At 39.9% G+C, this 15342-nt stretch overlaps 1 protein-coding gene across 3 annotated transcripts in view; it reads right to left on the reverse strand.

Moving 5' to 3' along the window:
- glcci1a (glucocorticoid induced 1a) overlaps nt 1-15342 on the reverse strand; it is a 235131-nt gene that overhangs the window by 74259 nt on the left and 145530 nt on the right. For all 3 annotated transcript variants that reach the window (XM_063043803.1, XM_063043802.1, XM_063043801.1), the window contains exon 4: nt 10060-10176. In XM_063043803.1, the coding sequence (XP_062899873.1) occupies nt 10060-10176 (117 nt within the window). The remainder of the gene's footprint in view (nt 1-10059; nt 10177-15342) is intronic.

The following is a 15342-nucleotide window of genomic DNA, read 5'->3' on the forward strand; positions in this document are numbered from 1 at the left end:
AGCAACACTGTCCAAATTTTGATGGATAACCAGTAATCAAATTGGTATGTCACACTTCTACTGGAAAACGAGATGGGTTTAATTCCTTCATTTTCCAGACTGATGAAGGAATTCTGGAAGATTTTTTTAATTGACATGTTTAACCAAAAATAAAGATGTGGTATGATGATCATGAGAAATTAAAACGCAGGACCGCCAAGGGTAGTGATCGGCCACATGCTAGTATGTCCAGGATAGAAAGATAGGCCAGATAAATTTGTGGCTGAAGTGCTGATGCAGGGAGCAGAGGCTCAGTTTCATGGATCATTGGGATCATTGGGTGACCTGTACAATAGGAGCAGGTTCCACTTGGGGGGGGGGCGATATCCAAGTGGGAAAATTTACTTTTGCCCCCAAAGGAAGAGTTTCAACTAGATTGCCATAGGGTAGGATAGGAAGAGTTTCAACTAGATTGCCATAGGGTAGGATTCAAGGAAACAAAATCAATGGGAAGACCGAAGTACATGCAGCAACCAAACAGTGTAACCCTAGCAGTCAAGACAGTCATGTTTACAGTGAAAGGATATAGGAGCACTGCTTTAAATTACAACTATTTCAATGAATGTAGCTTAACATGCAGGGTGCACAGAATGAAGATATGGATGGAATATTGTGGCCATAACAGAAACGTGGCTGAGAAAAGGCAGCTCAAAGCTCCGGGACACGAATGCTTTAGGCGTGACAGCGGAACAAGTAGAAATGGAGGGGGTGATGCCACTTTGATACAGGAGGACATTGCAGCAGTGCCTAGAGAGAATATTCCTGGAAATCATCTAACAAAGCATATGGGTAGAACTTACAATAAGAAGGCGATGGTCACTTTGGCAGAACCAACCCCCGGCCCCCACCCCACTAGTCAGTGGAAACTTGAGAAGCAGATGTTTTGAGAAATTGCACATCACCATGAGAATAATAGGAATAATAGGAATTTCAAATTTCCCAGCTTCCACCTGGCCACCCCTAGTTCAAAGGGCCTGGATGAGGCAGAAATGTGCAGTATCCAAGGCACTTTGCCCGTGCAATACATACTGGAAGACCCAATCTGTGAAGGAGCAATACAGGACCTTTTCTTAGGGAACGAGAGTGGGCCACGTTAACACTGGACAACAAATTTTATCTAAAGTGTCGCTTCCTCAGAAATGTTCTGTGGTCATGATAGGCCACGCAAGGCTGAACACTTGTATGATGTATGAATTTAGAGAAACAAGAAATTAACTTTTATTCACTATGATGTGTTTAATTACATAATGATGCTGATGCTTTGCAATAGTTCAACAACGCTAAAAATGTTTTGTTGATGATTTTCATTTGTACTCAGTGTCTGAGGCTTCTGGCTTAAGTGTCCAACAATAATCAGCCAGCATTGATGGATTCCAGTTGCTCTGATACCATTTATCCATGACTGCATTGTCCTGGTGAAACCTTTCACCAAGCTCATCACTGGCAGCCCACGATTTGCAAGGAAGAAGACTAAATGGGAATGCAACAAGCTGTGAGGAGCCCAATCTTTCTCTTGGTTGCCTATTTTACACCAAGGTAGAGCTCATAGGCTTTCTTAATAAGAGGAGTTTTGCTCTGTCTTTGAGATTTAATTGTATACTTGCCACAAATAAAACAGAAAGTATCACAGCTGCTGCAACACTAGCGAGACATTTTGCTATCATAAATACTCCTGAAAGTACAATTACTTTATATTAATGAATACACACAATATGCTATGCACATAGAGCATGCACATCAATGTGATTGCAAACTGATATACATGTAAACACAACACATAGAACAGTGTATGCATGATGCTTTTATACCCTTTCTAAAACCTGTCCTGTCATGCAGCATCCACCCTGTTTAACCATGCCTGGACAAGATAAAAAATTTCTCAGCTTACATTGTGGGCAACATTTTAATTGACTTGAATTATGAATTCAAATAACAAACATAGGCAATAACAAAAAAATGGTGCGTCATGGTAATTTTCATGATCAGCAGCCCAAAGTCCATAAGGTACACCCGAAAGTAATCAGGAAGCAAAATCTTTGTCGTCCTGTGTCATCAAAGTGGCAATTGGGGAGCAGTTTCCCCAGCCGGGCAACATTCTATTAGTTTTTAAATGGTTAACAGGAAAAAGATAGAAGCAGAAGATAGAATAGTTAGATTCCTGAACTGGAGCACAGACCGCTTTGAAGATAATCAGCAGGACCGTGGTGGGTCTCATCAGCAAGAACGATGAGTCAGCATACAGAGAGGAGGTGCAGCGGCTAACGGACTGGTGCAGAGCCAACAACCTGTCTCTGAAAGTGAACAAAACAAAAGAGATGGTTGTTGACTTCAGGAGGATGCAGAGTGACCACTCTCTGCTGAACATTGACAACTCCTCTGTAGTGATCGTTAAGAGCACCAAATTTCTTGGTGTTCACCTGGTGGAGAATCTCACCTGGTCCCTCAACACCAGCTCCACAGCAAAGAAGGCCCAGCAGCATCTCTACTTTCTGTGAAGGCTGAGAAAAGTCCATCTCCCACACCCCTCCCCCCATCCTCACCACATTCTACAGAGGTTGTATTGAGAGCATCCTGAGCAGCTGCATCACTGCCTGGTTTGGAAATTGCACCATCTTGGATCATAAGACCCTGCAACGGAAAGTGAGGTCAGCTGAGAAGATCATCAGGGTCTCTCTTCCCGCCATTACAGACATTTACACCACATGCTGCACCCGCAAAGCAAACAGCATTATGAAGGACCCCAAGCACCCCTCATACAAACTCTTCTCCCTCCTGCCATCTGGCAAAAGACACCGAAGCATTCGGGCTCTCACGACCAGACTATGTAACAGTTTCTTCCCCTAAGCCATCAGACTCCTCAATACCCAGAGCCTGGACTGACACCAACCTACTGCCCTCTACTGTGCCTATTGACTTGTTTATTTTTTATTGTAATGCCTGCACTGTTTTGTGTACTTTATGCAGTCCTGGGTAGGTCTGTAGTCTAGTGTAGTTTTTGTGTTGTTTTACGTAGTTCAGTGTAGCTTTTGTATTGTTTCATGTAGCACCATGATCCTGAAAAAGTCTTATTTTAACTGTGTACTGTACCAGCAGTTATGGTCGAAATGACAATAAAAAGTGACTTGACTTGAAGATCGGCAGGGTAGTGCAGCAGTCAGCGTAACGCTATTACAGTGCCAGCAATCCGGGTTCAATCCCCGCCACCGCCTATCAGGAGTTCGTATGTCCTCCCCACGACCACACGGACTTCCTTCCACATTCCAAAGACCAGCGGGTTAGTAGGTTAATTGGTTACAAGGGGTATAATTGGGCGGTGTGGGCTCGTTGAGCCAGAAGGGCCTGTTACTGTGCTGTATCTCTAAATAAATAAATATATCTAGCTGAGGTCAACAAGATAACATTATTTAAAGGCAGAGAAGAGTTGGAAAGTGGGAAGCTCTTAAATGGGTCATACCTAGAGTCCGGGGGCCACATGTTCATGTTAAGAGTGAAGGCTAAACATACAAAGTTCAGGGAACCCTAGCTAGCAAGAGACAGAAGTTCTGGTAAGGAAAAAGAAGGAATTATACATCACATTTAGGTAGATGCGTACGAATATTCCTTAATGAATATAAAATTTTAAGGCCATGATTAAGAGGAAAATCAAGAGGACACAAGATATATTTGGCAGGCAAAGTTAAAGATATTCCCAAGAGGTTTTTCATTTATATTAACAGTAAAAAGATGAAAAGGTGGTGTCTAGATCCTCTTAAAGACCATCAGGGCTGCCTATGTGTGGAGCTGCAGGAGATGGTTGAGATTCGAATGTTTATTTCTCCTTGGTGTTTACTAAGGAAAATATTATAGATGCCTAAGAAATGATGGTAATAAATAGTGAGGTCTTGAAGCACATCAAAATGGGCAAACCCCAGAGCTTGACCAAGTGTACTCCCAGACCTTATGGGAGGCTGGGGAAGAATTTGCAGTGGTTCCCATAGAGATATTTGCTTCATTGTTAATTACTGGCCAAGTTCCAGAAGACAGGAAAGTGGCTAATGTTGTTCCATTGTCCAAGAAGGGTAGCAGAGACAGGCGAGGGAATTGAGATCAGCTGTAGGGAAGCTGTTGGAAGGAATTCTGAGGGACTAGATCGACCATCACTTGCATGGGAGGTCATTTCTGATTAATCTTTTGGAGTCTTTCAAAGGGATAGTCAATGGATGTTTTTTGTTTTTGGCACCATTCTTTGTAAACTCCAGTCTGTTGTGCGTAAAAATCCCAGGAGATCAGCAGTTTCTGAGATACTCAAATCACCCTGGGCGGTACCTAATTAATTAGCTTGATTATTTCAGCTTTTTTCTTAAAGATGATCTGGACACGCTCTGATGCGCTCCCACCACTGGAAAACAGCAACAATCACAATGACAGTAAACTCCCTCAGCAGAAGGCCTCGAAATCCTCGGCTTTGTGTGCTTCAGTGGCCAGGGCGAGGTCGAAGGCGCCCGGCAGAGGATGGCGCTCGGGAGGCTGTATCCGACTATAGGGTTAGTAAAGAAAAAGGGGCCCATTTTAACGAAACAGTCTAAAGTGCATGTTGGAACATTTGACCCCCATCGACCTCCTCTGAGTGTTGCTGACCGTCGGACCCTCACTCTGAGTCCACTCCATCCGGTGGTCTACCAAATCTCTCCACTCACGTCTTCTCTCTTCATTTCTTGCCAATGAAAGACTGCAAAATCCCTGCTCCCAGACCCACAAGAAAGAACGACATGCTTCTCATTGACTAACATACATTTCAAAGGCACCATTATCTCTCGTCATAACCCAAACATTGCTGCTACAGAGAAGCCATTACCTTAGCAGTGAAACATTACAGAGAGGCCATTATATTAGCAGTGAAACCTTCCAGAGCGTTACACAGGCAAACGGATGGAGATTGCTGGTTGAGGCATGCTGAAACAGGTAGCTAACTTCCCTTCACAAAAGCATCTTGTGAAATTTAAGAACTCCCTTTCTATAAATTACATTAAAAGTTCAAGGAGATGCAAAGCATTGTTTCATTAAATAATCCTGGATAACTAAAAGTAGCCAAATAAGTATTCACCCAACAAAACTACTTTTAAAAGATACAGGGAGAAATTCTGCAGTGTATAGACCTCTGGCCCTCCTGCCAATGTATACTCTTACAAGACTGTAAATCACAAAGAACTACAATAATTAGAAAATTAAAGATTTAAATGGCTTCGGTCTTGAAAATAAATCTTGGGCTTGTTTTCCACTGAAGATATGCACATTTCTTGTTGTGGCAGGGCAACGGAAATCTAATCTGTGGAATGCAACTGATCAAGTTTAAATTGAATTGATTGCGAGTTTGAACAAAAGCTCCAGGATTGAAACTCATTATTTTTGAACGGCACAGTGAAATTTCAAAAACTATCATCTTTGAAGATTTAAACTATGCTTATTCACTTCTTTTCATTTAGCAAGAGGTACAGAGAGTTGTGAAAGGAACAGTACCAGATGATGTTTTATTTACTGTGGTGTGGAAATCTTTCTGTACAACCACAATTATTACAAAGAACTTAAGGTTAGGCCTTTCATAAGGACAACTAAGAAGTTAAAGGGAGAATATTTCAGAAATCTTTAAAATTCTAAATGATTATTTAGCAAAATTAAACGGAACAGAAAACAACTTTCAAATGAAATTTGCTACTTTTTGCCATCAGTGTTTCCCAGGCTCCTTCACAACTGAACCAGTATCACTCCTGTAAAAGACCTACGGCCAGACTGTTCAACACAAGATCCCAACAATCAACTGCTTTTGTTATCGGTTTGCAAAATAATATTGTGTAGGATGCAAGAACTTCTCCTCTTCTCCTTGAAGAATTACAAGGGAGTTTCCACGTTCACCGAGTGGACAGATTAGGCCTATACAGAGGCAAGCGAAACCACAGCCTGGAAATTATAGTCGTCACAGCAATGTGGTGTGATCTTAATGTATGTAAAGGACAGGATTTAAACTGCAGAGTTGGCATTACAACTTGGAATGCACTTTAGCAAATGTCACTGAAGAAGCGAGGCAAACATTCTTCCTGAAGGAAGTAAGATAATTATTTGAAAACGTATTAATAGCATTGTAAGCAAGCATACAATGTACTTGGAATTTATAGAAGACATACGTGGAGAATAATAATGAGCCTGGGTACACAGTATTATAACCATTCTGCAACTTTCTAAAGCCACTGGATTTCATTAATTTCTTTATGGTTTCTAAAAATTTAAGCAATAAATGTTGGAAATTTCAGCGAGTTAGGCCACCTCTGTGGGAACAGAAACTGAGTCAATATTTCAGTGTGGAGAACCTTTTGCAGTTCTGCATTCCAGAATTTTCTATTTTTGCATTATGATTCCAGCATCTGCAACTTATTTTTCAGATGTTCGCTTTCTATAATTTTGATATGAATAAAGCCAACCAGAATCTTAGCTCACCAAAAAAGTTCAGTCAACACTTAAATAAAGAATTTGTAGAGTAGAGCAAAAGTAAGATAACACTGGAATCCACTAGGGATTGTATCCATTTGCACATAAGTTGGACTGAATTAACAATTTCAATAAATTCTATTGTGCTTTCTCTCAAAATGTGATTAATTTCCAAACCCTCCAGCTTTTACAACTATAGCTATATTTATTCTGGTGACCAAATATGCACTTTATAAGTAGGAAGTTTGTGGGAGATTAAACTAATTTTTCTGTGTCATGAAAAGGAGTACCTGTTCCCAAAGAGAAAGGTTTCTTCAGTAAGCTAGGGACAAATCTTTATTTGTAATTGTAAACTGCATTTTTGAGGTTTACTACATTATTGAAACCTTTCATAAACAAAGGAAGTCTGAATCTAAGTTTCCTGTTTTTCTTTTTATTATTTATCATTTACCTGAAAAGAAGTCGTGTCAGTGTAAAAATAATGATGAAATACAGCACGTTTTCCATCCCTACCTGTGTCAAAATTTGTGTTAAGCACTCCCACAAAAGGTTTATCACAGAAATCCCATTACTACAGCAGGGTGATATCTCTATACCATATCAACCAGCTTCTCATGAGCAGTCATTTAGTGCAATTTTGTGCTGTTGGTTATACTGGTTGAACAAATAAATCATTAAAAGAGGACAAGTGTTCATCAGTTTCTATATGCCTAACTGAGATGAACCCAAGTCTTAAAGCTGAAAGTGAGTGTTCTAACTTACTGTCGTTCTATTCCTTCCATCATTGTTAATGAACATCTACAACACAATAATGCCTTCGTTTAAGAACAGATTCCTAGATTATTATCTTTCTCTCTCAGTACAACAGGCCTTAAACTCAATAGCAAAACTTACATATGTTGATATATTTCAATTAGTCATGACTGAAATGTGCTAATATTTATGCAATTAATGCTTCATAGTTAACGAACAACCCTGTGGTTTTTAAACTTCTGCTTCTTTCACTTCACCTTATGCTCTTCTGCTAGTAAACACATACTACCTAAAATGGGCAAACACTACATCATTTTCTACACAAATCTTGAAGAGACACATAGAACATTGTACACGTAACATAGACTAGTACAGCACATGACCAGTTCCCATAGCCCATGATGTGGTGCTGAACTATTGAACTGGTAGCTAAATGCCTATCTACACTAATCCTTTTTGCCTAGATATTGCTTACATCTCTCTATTCTTTGCACAGCCTTAAACATCTGTTATATTTACCTCTACTAACACTCCTGGTGGTACATTTCAGACATTCCCAAAATCTCTGTGTAAAAAAAAACTTGCTCCATACATCACCTTTGAACTCTCTCACCACATTAAATGCATGCCCTCTAATATTAGACATTTAGACCCTGAAGAAAAAGTACCAATTGTCTATCATTGCCATCTATGACACTCACAATTTTATACACTTCTATCAGGTCTCCCTTCAGCCTCCACAGCTCTGAAAGAAACAGGCCAATTTCGTCTAATCTCTCTTTATAACACATGATTATCCCCATTTCCTTCCTTAAATAACAGACCAACAATTGCTACTCGGTGTTGGTAGTAACAATATGCATTAAGTATGAAGAACAATATTGAGTAATCTAATGCGTGGCCCATCCTAATAAAGTGGATTCACATTATTCATGTGAATATGCTGCAAAGTTCACAAAACTGGCAACTCAGAATGCACCACCATGTGAATCATAACCTTCTTGAACATTACATCAAAACTTATTTCCCAAACCAGTACTTAAATCCTATTAATATTTCACTAGCTTTTGTTGGAGTTAAATCAATTATATTCATTTATGTGGAACTCGACTCCCCAGCATTGGACCTAGAACTTACCGTTCCCATCCTCTGCAAAACAACAAATTTCCCGACATATACCAGTGGTATTAGAGCAAATTCTGTTTCACGATCCTGCCACCAATCTGTTGAACTATGTTTCACCAGGTGAATGCTGCCAGTTATAGGTTTGTTAGTTCCTGCTTCAGTCTAGTATTAGGGTACTCCATCGTAATATAGAAAATCAATCCAGAGAAACATCTAATTAAGCTTATATCTAATTAATCACAGAGATAATTCACACTGCATAAGAGCTAAATGACAATGAAGTATATTGCTTAGAAACAAATCTTAATCTACACATTGGCACTAAAAATACAGTGGCATTTCATCTTAAAAGCAACCATGGAATGGCATACTTTTACTAAAGAAAGCCAAACAGTCAAAGGCTTTAACCTAGAATATTTAAATATCTAACTTGAATGGTATACCTTTAGTGCTTGTGTACCAAACAGATCACATTTCGATACATAATTTAATAGTAATTAACCTTCAACAATAATGGATTTTTCAACAATTTTTTCACTCAACTTATTTAAAACTTAAGCAACAATTTTTGTTGACGTGCATGTCTTCAGAATTATCAGTAAGTTCGTAGAAAAGAAATTCCAGTTGATACATGGATCATTTAAATCTGCATAAGTATTGGCTTTTGTGGTCAATTAAATGGTACTAAGCTGTCCATGTGAATATTCTGCAGACACAATTCACAAAACTAATAACTCAGAATGAACCACCATCTGAATCATAAACATGAACATAATATCAAAATGTGTTTCCCAAACCAGTACTTAAATCCATTAATATGCAAACATAGCCCTAGGCTAATGATACTCTCTTAAAAGACAGAAAAATATTCCAAGCCAATGTGCTTCAATGTTCTACGATGCCACATTGAAACACCATTTCAGAAACTACTTCTGACACAGTGGATCAGTTTATTGTGCTCTGAGGAGAAGACACCTCTCTTTTCATTGGCTTCAAAGCATCTAAAACATTCAAAGAAGTAGTCATTTCTCAGCTGATCATTGCTCTTGTGACAGATCCTTTCCCACTAACAATTATAGTCTACAATGCACAGTTTTCGTTTTTGGAGGAACAGGTGAATAAGAGTTTGTCCATTTTCTTCTGGGTAGAGGGCGTGGGTCTTCAACCCTATTGCTTTGCTCTGACCAAAATGGCTTTGAAATTGAAAGGCAAATATATTTAGTGCTTAAGCACTCAGTACTCATATTGATCTTACCTTCATCTTTAAAAATGCATAATCTACATCATAGTTAGTAGCAAATATAAAGAACCATTCAGGCGTGGCATCTTACAGGATAACTAGTTGTGAGTGTGAAAAGTAAGACTGTTAATACAACAAATCCAAAATAAAAATTGGTGTAAGTGCATAGTGTCTGAAAGGAAAAGATCTGTTGAACAGTATTGTCAGAACTATTCATCAAAATTGCTGATAACTCCCACTCTACAGATTAACACAGGATTCAACAAGCTGCTGATTAATCTATGATGAGTTTATAACATATTTTGTTTTGAACATCCCTTCATTTGAACAAGTTGCTGTACACAAAACACGCCAACGGGTACAGACGTTGTCTCATGAAGTGACTGCACAAACAAAAGAAGAATGCAATCAATTGCATCTATTTTTGTCTACATACAGCTTACCTGAGACTGATTGATAGCAGTGTGATTGCCGTGGAGTGGAGACTGACGTTCCTTGTCCTTATTGTGCCGGCTGCTTTGTTTACTGCGCTGGAGCTGATGCCTCAGTTTGGCAATCTGCTGTAAAGAATACAAAGAGAAAGCACAAAATAAAGATCTCTGAAAATACTCCATTATCACAAATATCGACAATAAGATAAAATGTGGAGAGCACAGACCATACAGGAGGAAGATTATTCTCTTTCGCACACTGGTTGAGCGCCCAAGTTGGAGTGGTCTTTCATTGATTCTATTATGGTTATTATTCTATTCTGGATTTATTGAGTATGCCAAAAAGGAAGTGAATCTCAGGGTTGTATATGATGATATTTATTTTGAACTTTGAAATCACTGACCCCATGGACATACAGGTTTCCCCCGCCATCCGAAGGTAGAGCGTTCCTATGAAACGGTTCGTAAGCCAGAATGTCGTAAAGCGAAGGAGCAATTTTACCATTTACTTATATGGGAAAATTTTGTGAGCGTTCGCAGACCCAGAAATAACCTACCAAATCATGCCAAATAACACATAAAACCTAAAATAACAGTAACATATAGTAAAAGCAGGAATGATATGATAAATACACAGCTTATATGAAGTAGAAATACTTTTCCACAATCATTGCCTGAACTGTTTTCCGTAGCGAAAATCTCACACAAGCGCCGTCAGCAAAAACACGGCGCAAGTGCTCTCCAGTAACCTTTAAGCTATGAAGCTGCCAAATCATACCAAATAACACGTAAAAATACACAGCCGATATAAAGTAGAAATAATGTATGTACAGTGTAGTATCACTTACTGGAATTGGGAAAGCGCGGAGCAGACTGATGATGGTGTGTTAGGCTGAGTGGGAGGTTGGGGTGCTGCAGTGGCCCCCACCCTCCGGGCAGCGACCCGATACATTGCTGCGAAGCATGCAGGGGTCCAGCAGTAGCTGGGAGGCACACAGCACATCTTTCAGAAAAAAGCCGAAATAAACAAGCTAATTAATTAGGTGCCGCCCGACACGTAATTGTCGGCCCAGATCAGAGCCGATTGCCAATTGCATCGCTTCTGATCTGGGCTGACAATTACGTATCAGGCGGCACCTAATTAATTAGCATGCTTATTTCAGCTTTTTTCTTAAAAGATGTGCTGTGTGTCTCCCGGCTACCGTTGCATTCTCTGCGAATCAGTATCCGTCCGCGGCCTGGGGGTTAGGGTGGTGGGACACTGGGGTGTCATCTCATCGTCGATCAGGGCAGAAAGGTCATCTTCTCCTATGACTGCCCGCCTCGATGTCGAAGGCCAAGGTTCATCTGTTGTGGCAGGCTTGCTTGACTGCTGAGCCTCACGCGTTTTTGTAAGGACTCAAAGCACCCTGCAAATATCCCCTAAACCTACGTACCCTTTCAAAATTAAAGTCATACTTTATCATTACTCATTCGGTTTCGATTGTTATCCTTTCCTCTTCCAATTGCATCAGCTCTTCATCTATCAGTTCTTGGTCATGGGATGCCAAAACCTCTTCAACATCATCTCCGTCAACTTCCACAAGCCAAACTCACTTTGTCCTTACTTCGTTCACCATGATCAAAATGCTTAATTATGTCTAGTTTTACGCTAAGTGTAACACCCTTACGAGCTCTTTCAGGCTTTTCTGATACCTTAGAACTCATCTTGCAAACGGCTGCTCACAGGCACATGTTTAAGCAATGCCGGCGAGAATGCAGTTCCAAATCCGGGGGAGAGCGGCTGCTCGGGGCGTGCGGCGCGCTGCCTTTTATCGCGCACTGATTTTTTTTCGCGCGCTAATTTTGTCGCACACAGATTTTTTCGTAACAGTAAAAACACCTTCTGTTAGCGAAAACAGGGTACTAATGCAGGTCTTTCGTAACAGTGAGGTTTCATAAAGCGAACATTCGAAAAGCGGGGGACACCTGTACTCGTCTCTATAAACTGGGTATAAGCCTCTATTAGGCAGATACCCGATTTGACCAGAATGGATCAGAACCCTCTCTTTAGTAGAATTATCCCACTTACCTGAATGGACTCATCTGGATGCCACAGATTCAGCGTCACAGAGAGAGATACAGAATAGAAACAGGCCATCCAGTCCATCGAATCCAAACTGACTACCAACCACCCACCTACACCATTTTACTTTGTCAAATTCCCTCCCGGATTCTACCCTGTGCCTACGTGAGTTACAATAACCAATTAACCTACCAGCCTGCACATCTTTGCGATTTAGCAGGATACTGGAGGATGCAGTCACCATCTCCATACAGATGTCTGAACTCAATCTGGGTCGCTGGCTCAGTGAGAAACCCCTCCACTAGCTGTATTATCGCATTGTCCAAATCCCAAGTGCATGCAAGGAAATTTATGAATAATCTGATTCTTTATTACTTTTTCCATTATTATGCTCTATTCACCAGAAGTTTGCCCATTCACACCTAGCTATATCCCTTTGTGGTCTCTTTGTGTATCTTCACAACTAACTTACATCATAAGTGAATTGAGCAATACACCACAGGTGCATTTCTCCACATTGTTAACATACTGACACCTGTAAAAGATTGAGGTCTCAGCATCAAACCCTATGGCAATCACTCACTATTACATTTTATCAGACAATTTATACCCACTTTTTGCATTCTGTTAACCAACCAATCTACAATCCAACAAGTGATCTCATACATCATGAGCTTTTATTTTTGCAACAACTTTTGATGTGTGCTTCATTAAAATGCCTTCTTGAAATCCAGTTGTAGTGTATCAACTGATATTCTTTTATTCTTAACACATACTACATCTGCAAAGAACTCCAATAAATTGGTCAATACTATTGCCAGCCAATTTTGCTAATTTTAGAATCTTCAGTTGCTAAGTACCAGGTTTACTGGACATCAACTACTTAAGCTAATTCCTCCTATGAGATCTTCAGCAATGTTCTGAGCCCAGAAGGGAAGACTTCCTACCCATTTACAACAATCAGGATCAAAACAGTTTATTGAACCATCTTTTAGCTTCGACCATAACCTTTTATAAATTTCCTTCACAGCTTTAGGTAGCTGAGTGAAGGCCCTTTTTTCTGAGACTCCCAAATTATGAAGGGTCTGTTTGAATACTTCAAGAATTCCACAAACAATGTGATGAAATTTGCATTGATTTCAGACAGTAAAGACTAGAGCACTTCAGTTACTATGTCCCTGATCATACTATGTCCTGTCTGAAGTTGCTGTCTGGAAGATCCCTGGTGACTGAATTAACAGTAAGGGCATTTGTGGATCAATTTTTATTGGTTTACCATTAAGCCTTGCCTTAGCTCACGTACTCAGTTCCTACAATAGTCAGACTGTCTTTTTTTGTTTAGACTTCTGATAGAACACTGAACACCCACTAAACAGTTCATTATGCGTAAAGAATGCAATTCCCTGGTGTGCAGGCCTTACTTGGATGTGGAAATAACTGACGATTGCAGACTGTATAATTAGTTTATACAAAAAGGTACAGTAGATGAATTATGTTCAAAATAAAATAAGGTAACTTTTAAATAAAAATGGAATTTGCTTTAATTACTCATCAGATCAGGCAGCATGTGTGGAGAGAGAGGAAAACAACTAGAGTTTCATGCCAATATCCTAAAAATAAAGGCCAGATTTAAAATGTTTTAAACTGCGGGGAGGTGCAGTAAGAACTAAAGGGAAGAGCTGTGGTAAAATAGAGGGGAAGATGGATTTAATGACTCAAATAGCAGTGGAGAAAGTTGAAAAAAAAGAGACCAGTCAATGCCAATGAATAACCAAGTTGATGTCTGCGGCAAGCCTAAAAGGGGGAACCAAATGGAAGTTCCTAAGATGAGAGAAAAATCATACAATATGTTTGCTTTCTCCTAAGCACTGGTGACCACATCCTGCACACCAAATGCAGTACAATAAACTGGAACTAAATTGTTGCATCATCTGGAGGAAATTGGTGCCTGTATGCAGAAAGACAGAAAGTAAAAGGGGCTGATGTTGCACCTTCTGCAGTTGGATGGGAAGGTGCTGTGAGAAGGGAAGTGGTGTTGGTGGAAAGGCAAAAGGACCAGAGCGTCAGAACAGTCCTTTTAGAATGCCTGAAGCAAAAGGGGAGGAAAGATGCATTGGGCACCCAAAATTACAGAGAATAAACTGTTAAGCACTGAGTTTGCAGAGGTAGAAGATGAAGACAAATAGAATCTTCTCCTTGCTGTATGAAGAAGTGGAGAAATTAACAGCAGAAGTGCATGAAATGAACTTACACTGTTGAGGAGCCTGTCAGTAATGGTGGTAAGGAAAGCACAATTATCAAGCAAGAAGAGATGTTTGAAATTCTGGTTTGGGAGATTTTGCTATTAGAACAAGATGGCGAAGACAGAGAAACTGTGAGATTGGAACAGAAGTCTTTCAGGATAGGAAGCCTGACTGGTGCTGCGTCCTGATGTCATGCAGAACACTTGTGTTTCCTCACTTCTGTTGCTAATTTCCAGCCAGCTTTCAATTTCAAATGGTCCATCTCTGACCCCTTGCTTGACTTTTCTCCATTTCAAGGGCTAGTTTAGTGATCAGTATCCACTGTGAGCTCAGAGACTCTCACTGCTCACCACATTATAATTCAAAGTCAAATACATTTCACTTTGTATTCATCAACATTAGAACTGTTTTAGTTTACTGCAGAGGGAGCCATTTGGACCTGCATCTCTACCTGCTATTAGTTAAAAACGCAAACACGAGGAAATCTGTAGATGCTGGAATTTCAAGCAACACACATAAAAGTTGCTGGACGCAGCAGTTTTTTTACTAACTCTTACTTAAGAGTAAGAATCTTCTTTCAGTTAGTCCTGACGAAGGGTCTCAGCCCGAAACGTCGACTGTATCTCTTCCTAAAGATGCTGCCTGGCCTGCTGTGTTCAACAGCAACTTTTATGTGTGTTGCCTGCTATTAGTTATCTGGTTCTACTGTGAACAATCTATGAATCCACCATTAAAGAAAAATGACACTGAGCTACTGGTCTTAGCAAGAAGAGGACATGCTGGGATGGATTTGATGAATTCATGCTGCAAGAAACCATATCACAGACACAAATTGAAGTCATGTTTCAGGAAAAATAAGCCACCAAGAAGAATGTCTCAAGAGACTACAGATGCTGGAATCTGGAGCAACAAAATCTGCTAGAAGAACTAGTGGAAAAAAAATCAGCATCTATGAAAGGAAAGGAACTGTCAACATTTTGGGTCAAA

Source organism: Mobula hypostoma, chromosome 3 (genome assembly GCF_963921235.1).
Source record: "Mobula hypostoma chromosome 3, sMobHyp1.1, whole genome shotgun sequence".
NCBI classification, from domain to species: Eukaryota; Metazoa; Chordata; class Chondrichthyes; order Myliobatiformes; family Myliobatidae; genus Mobula; species Mobula hypostoma.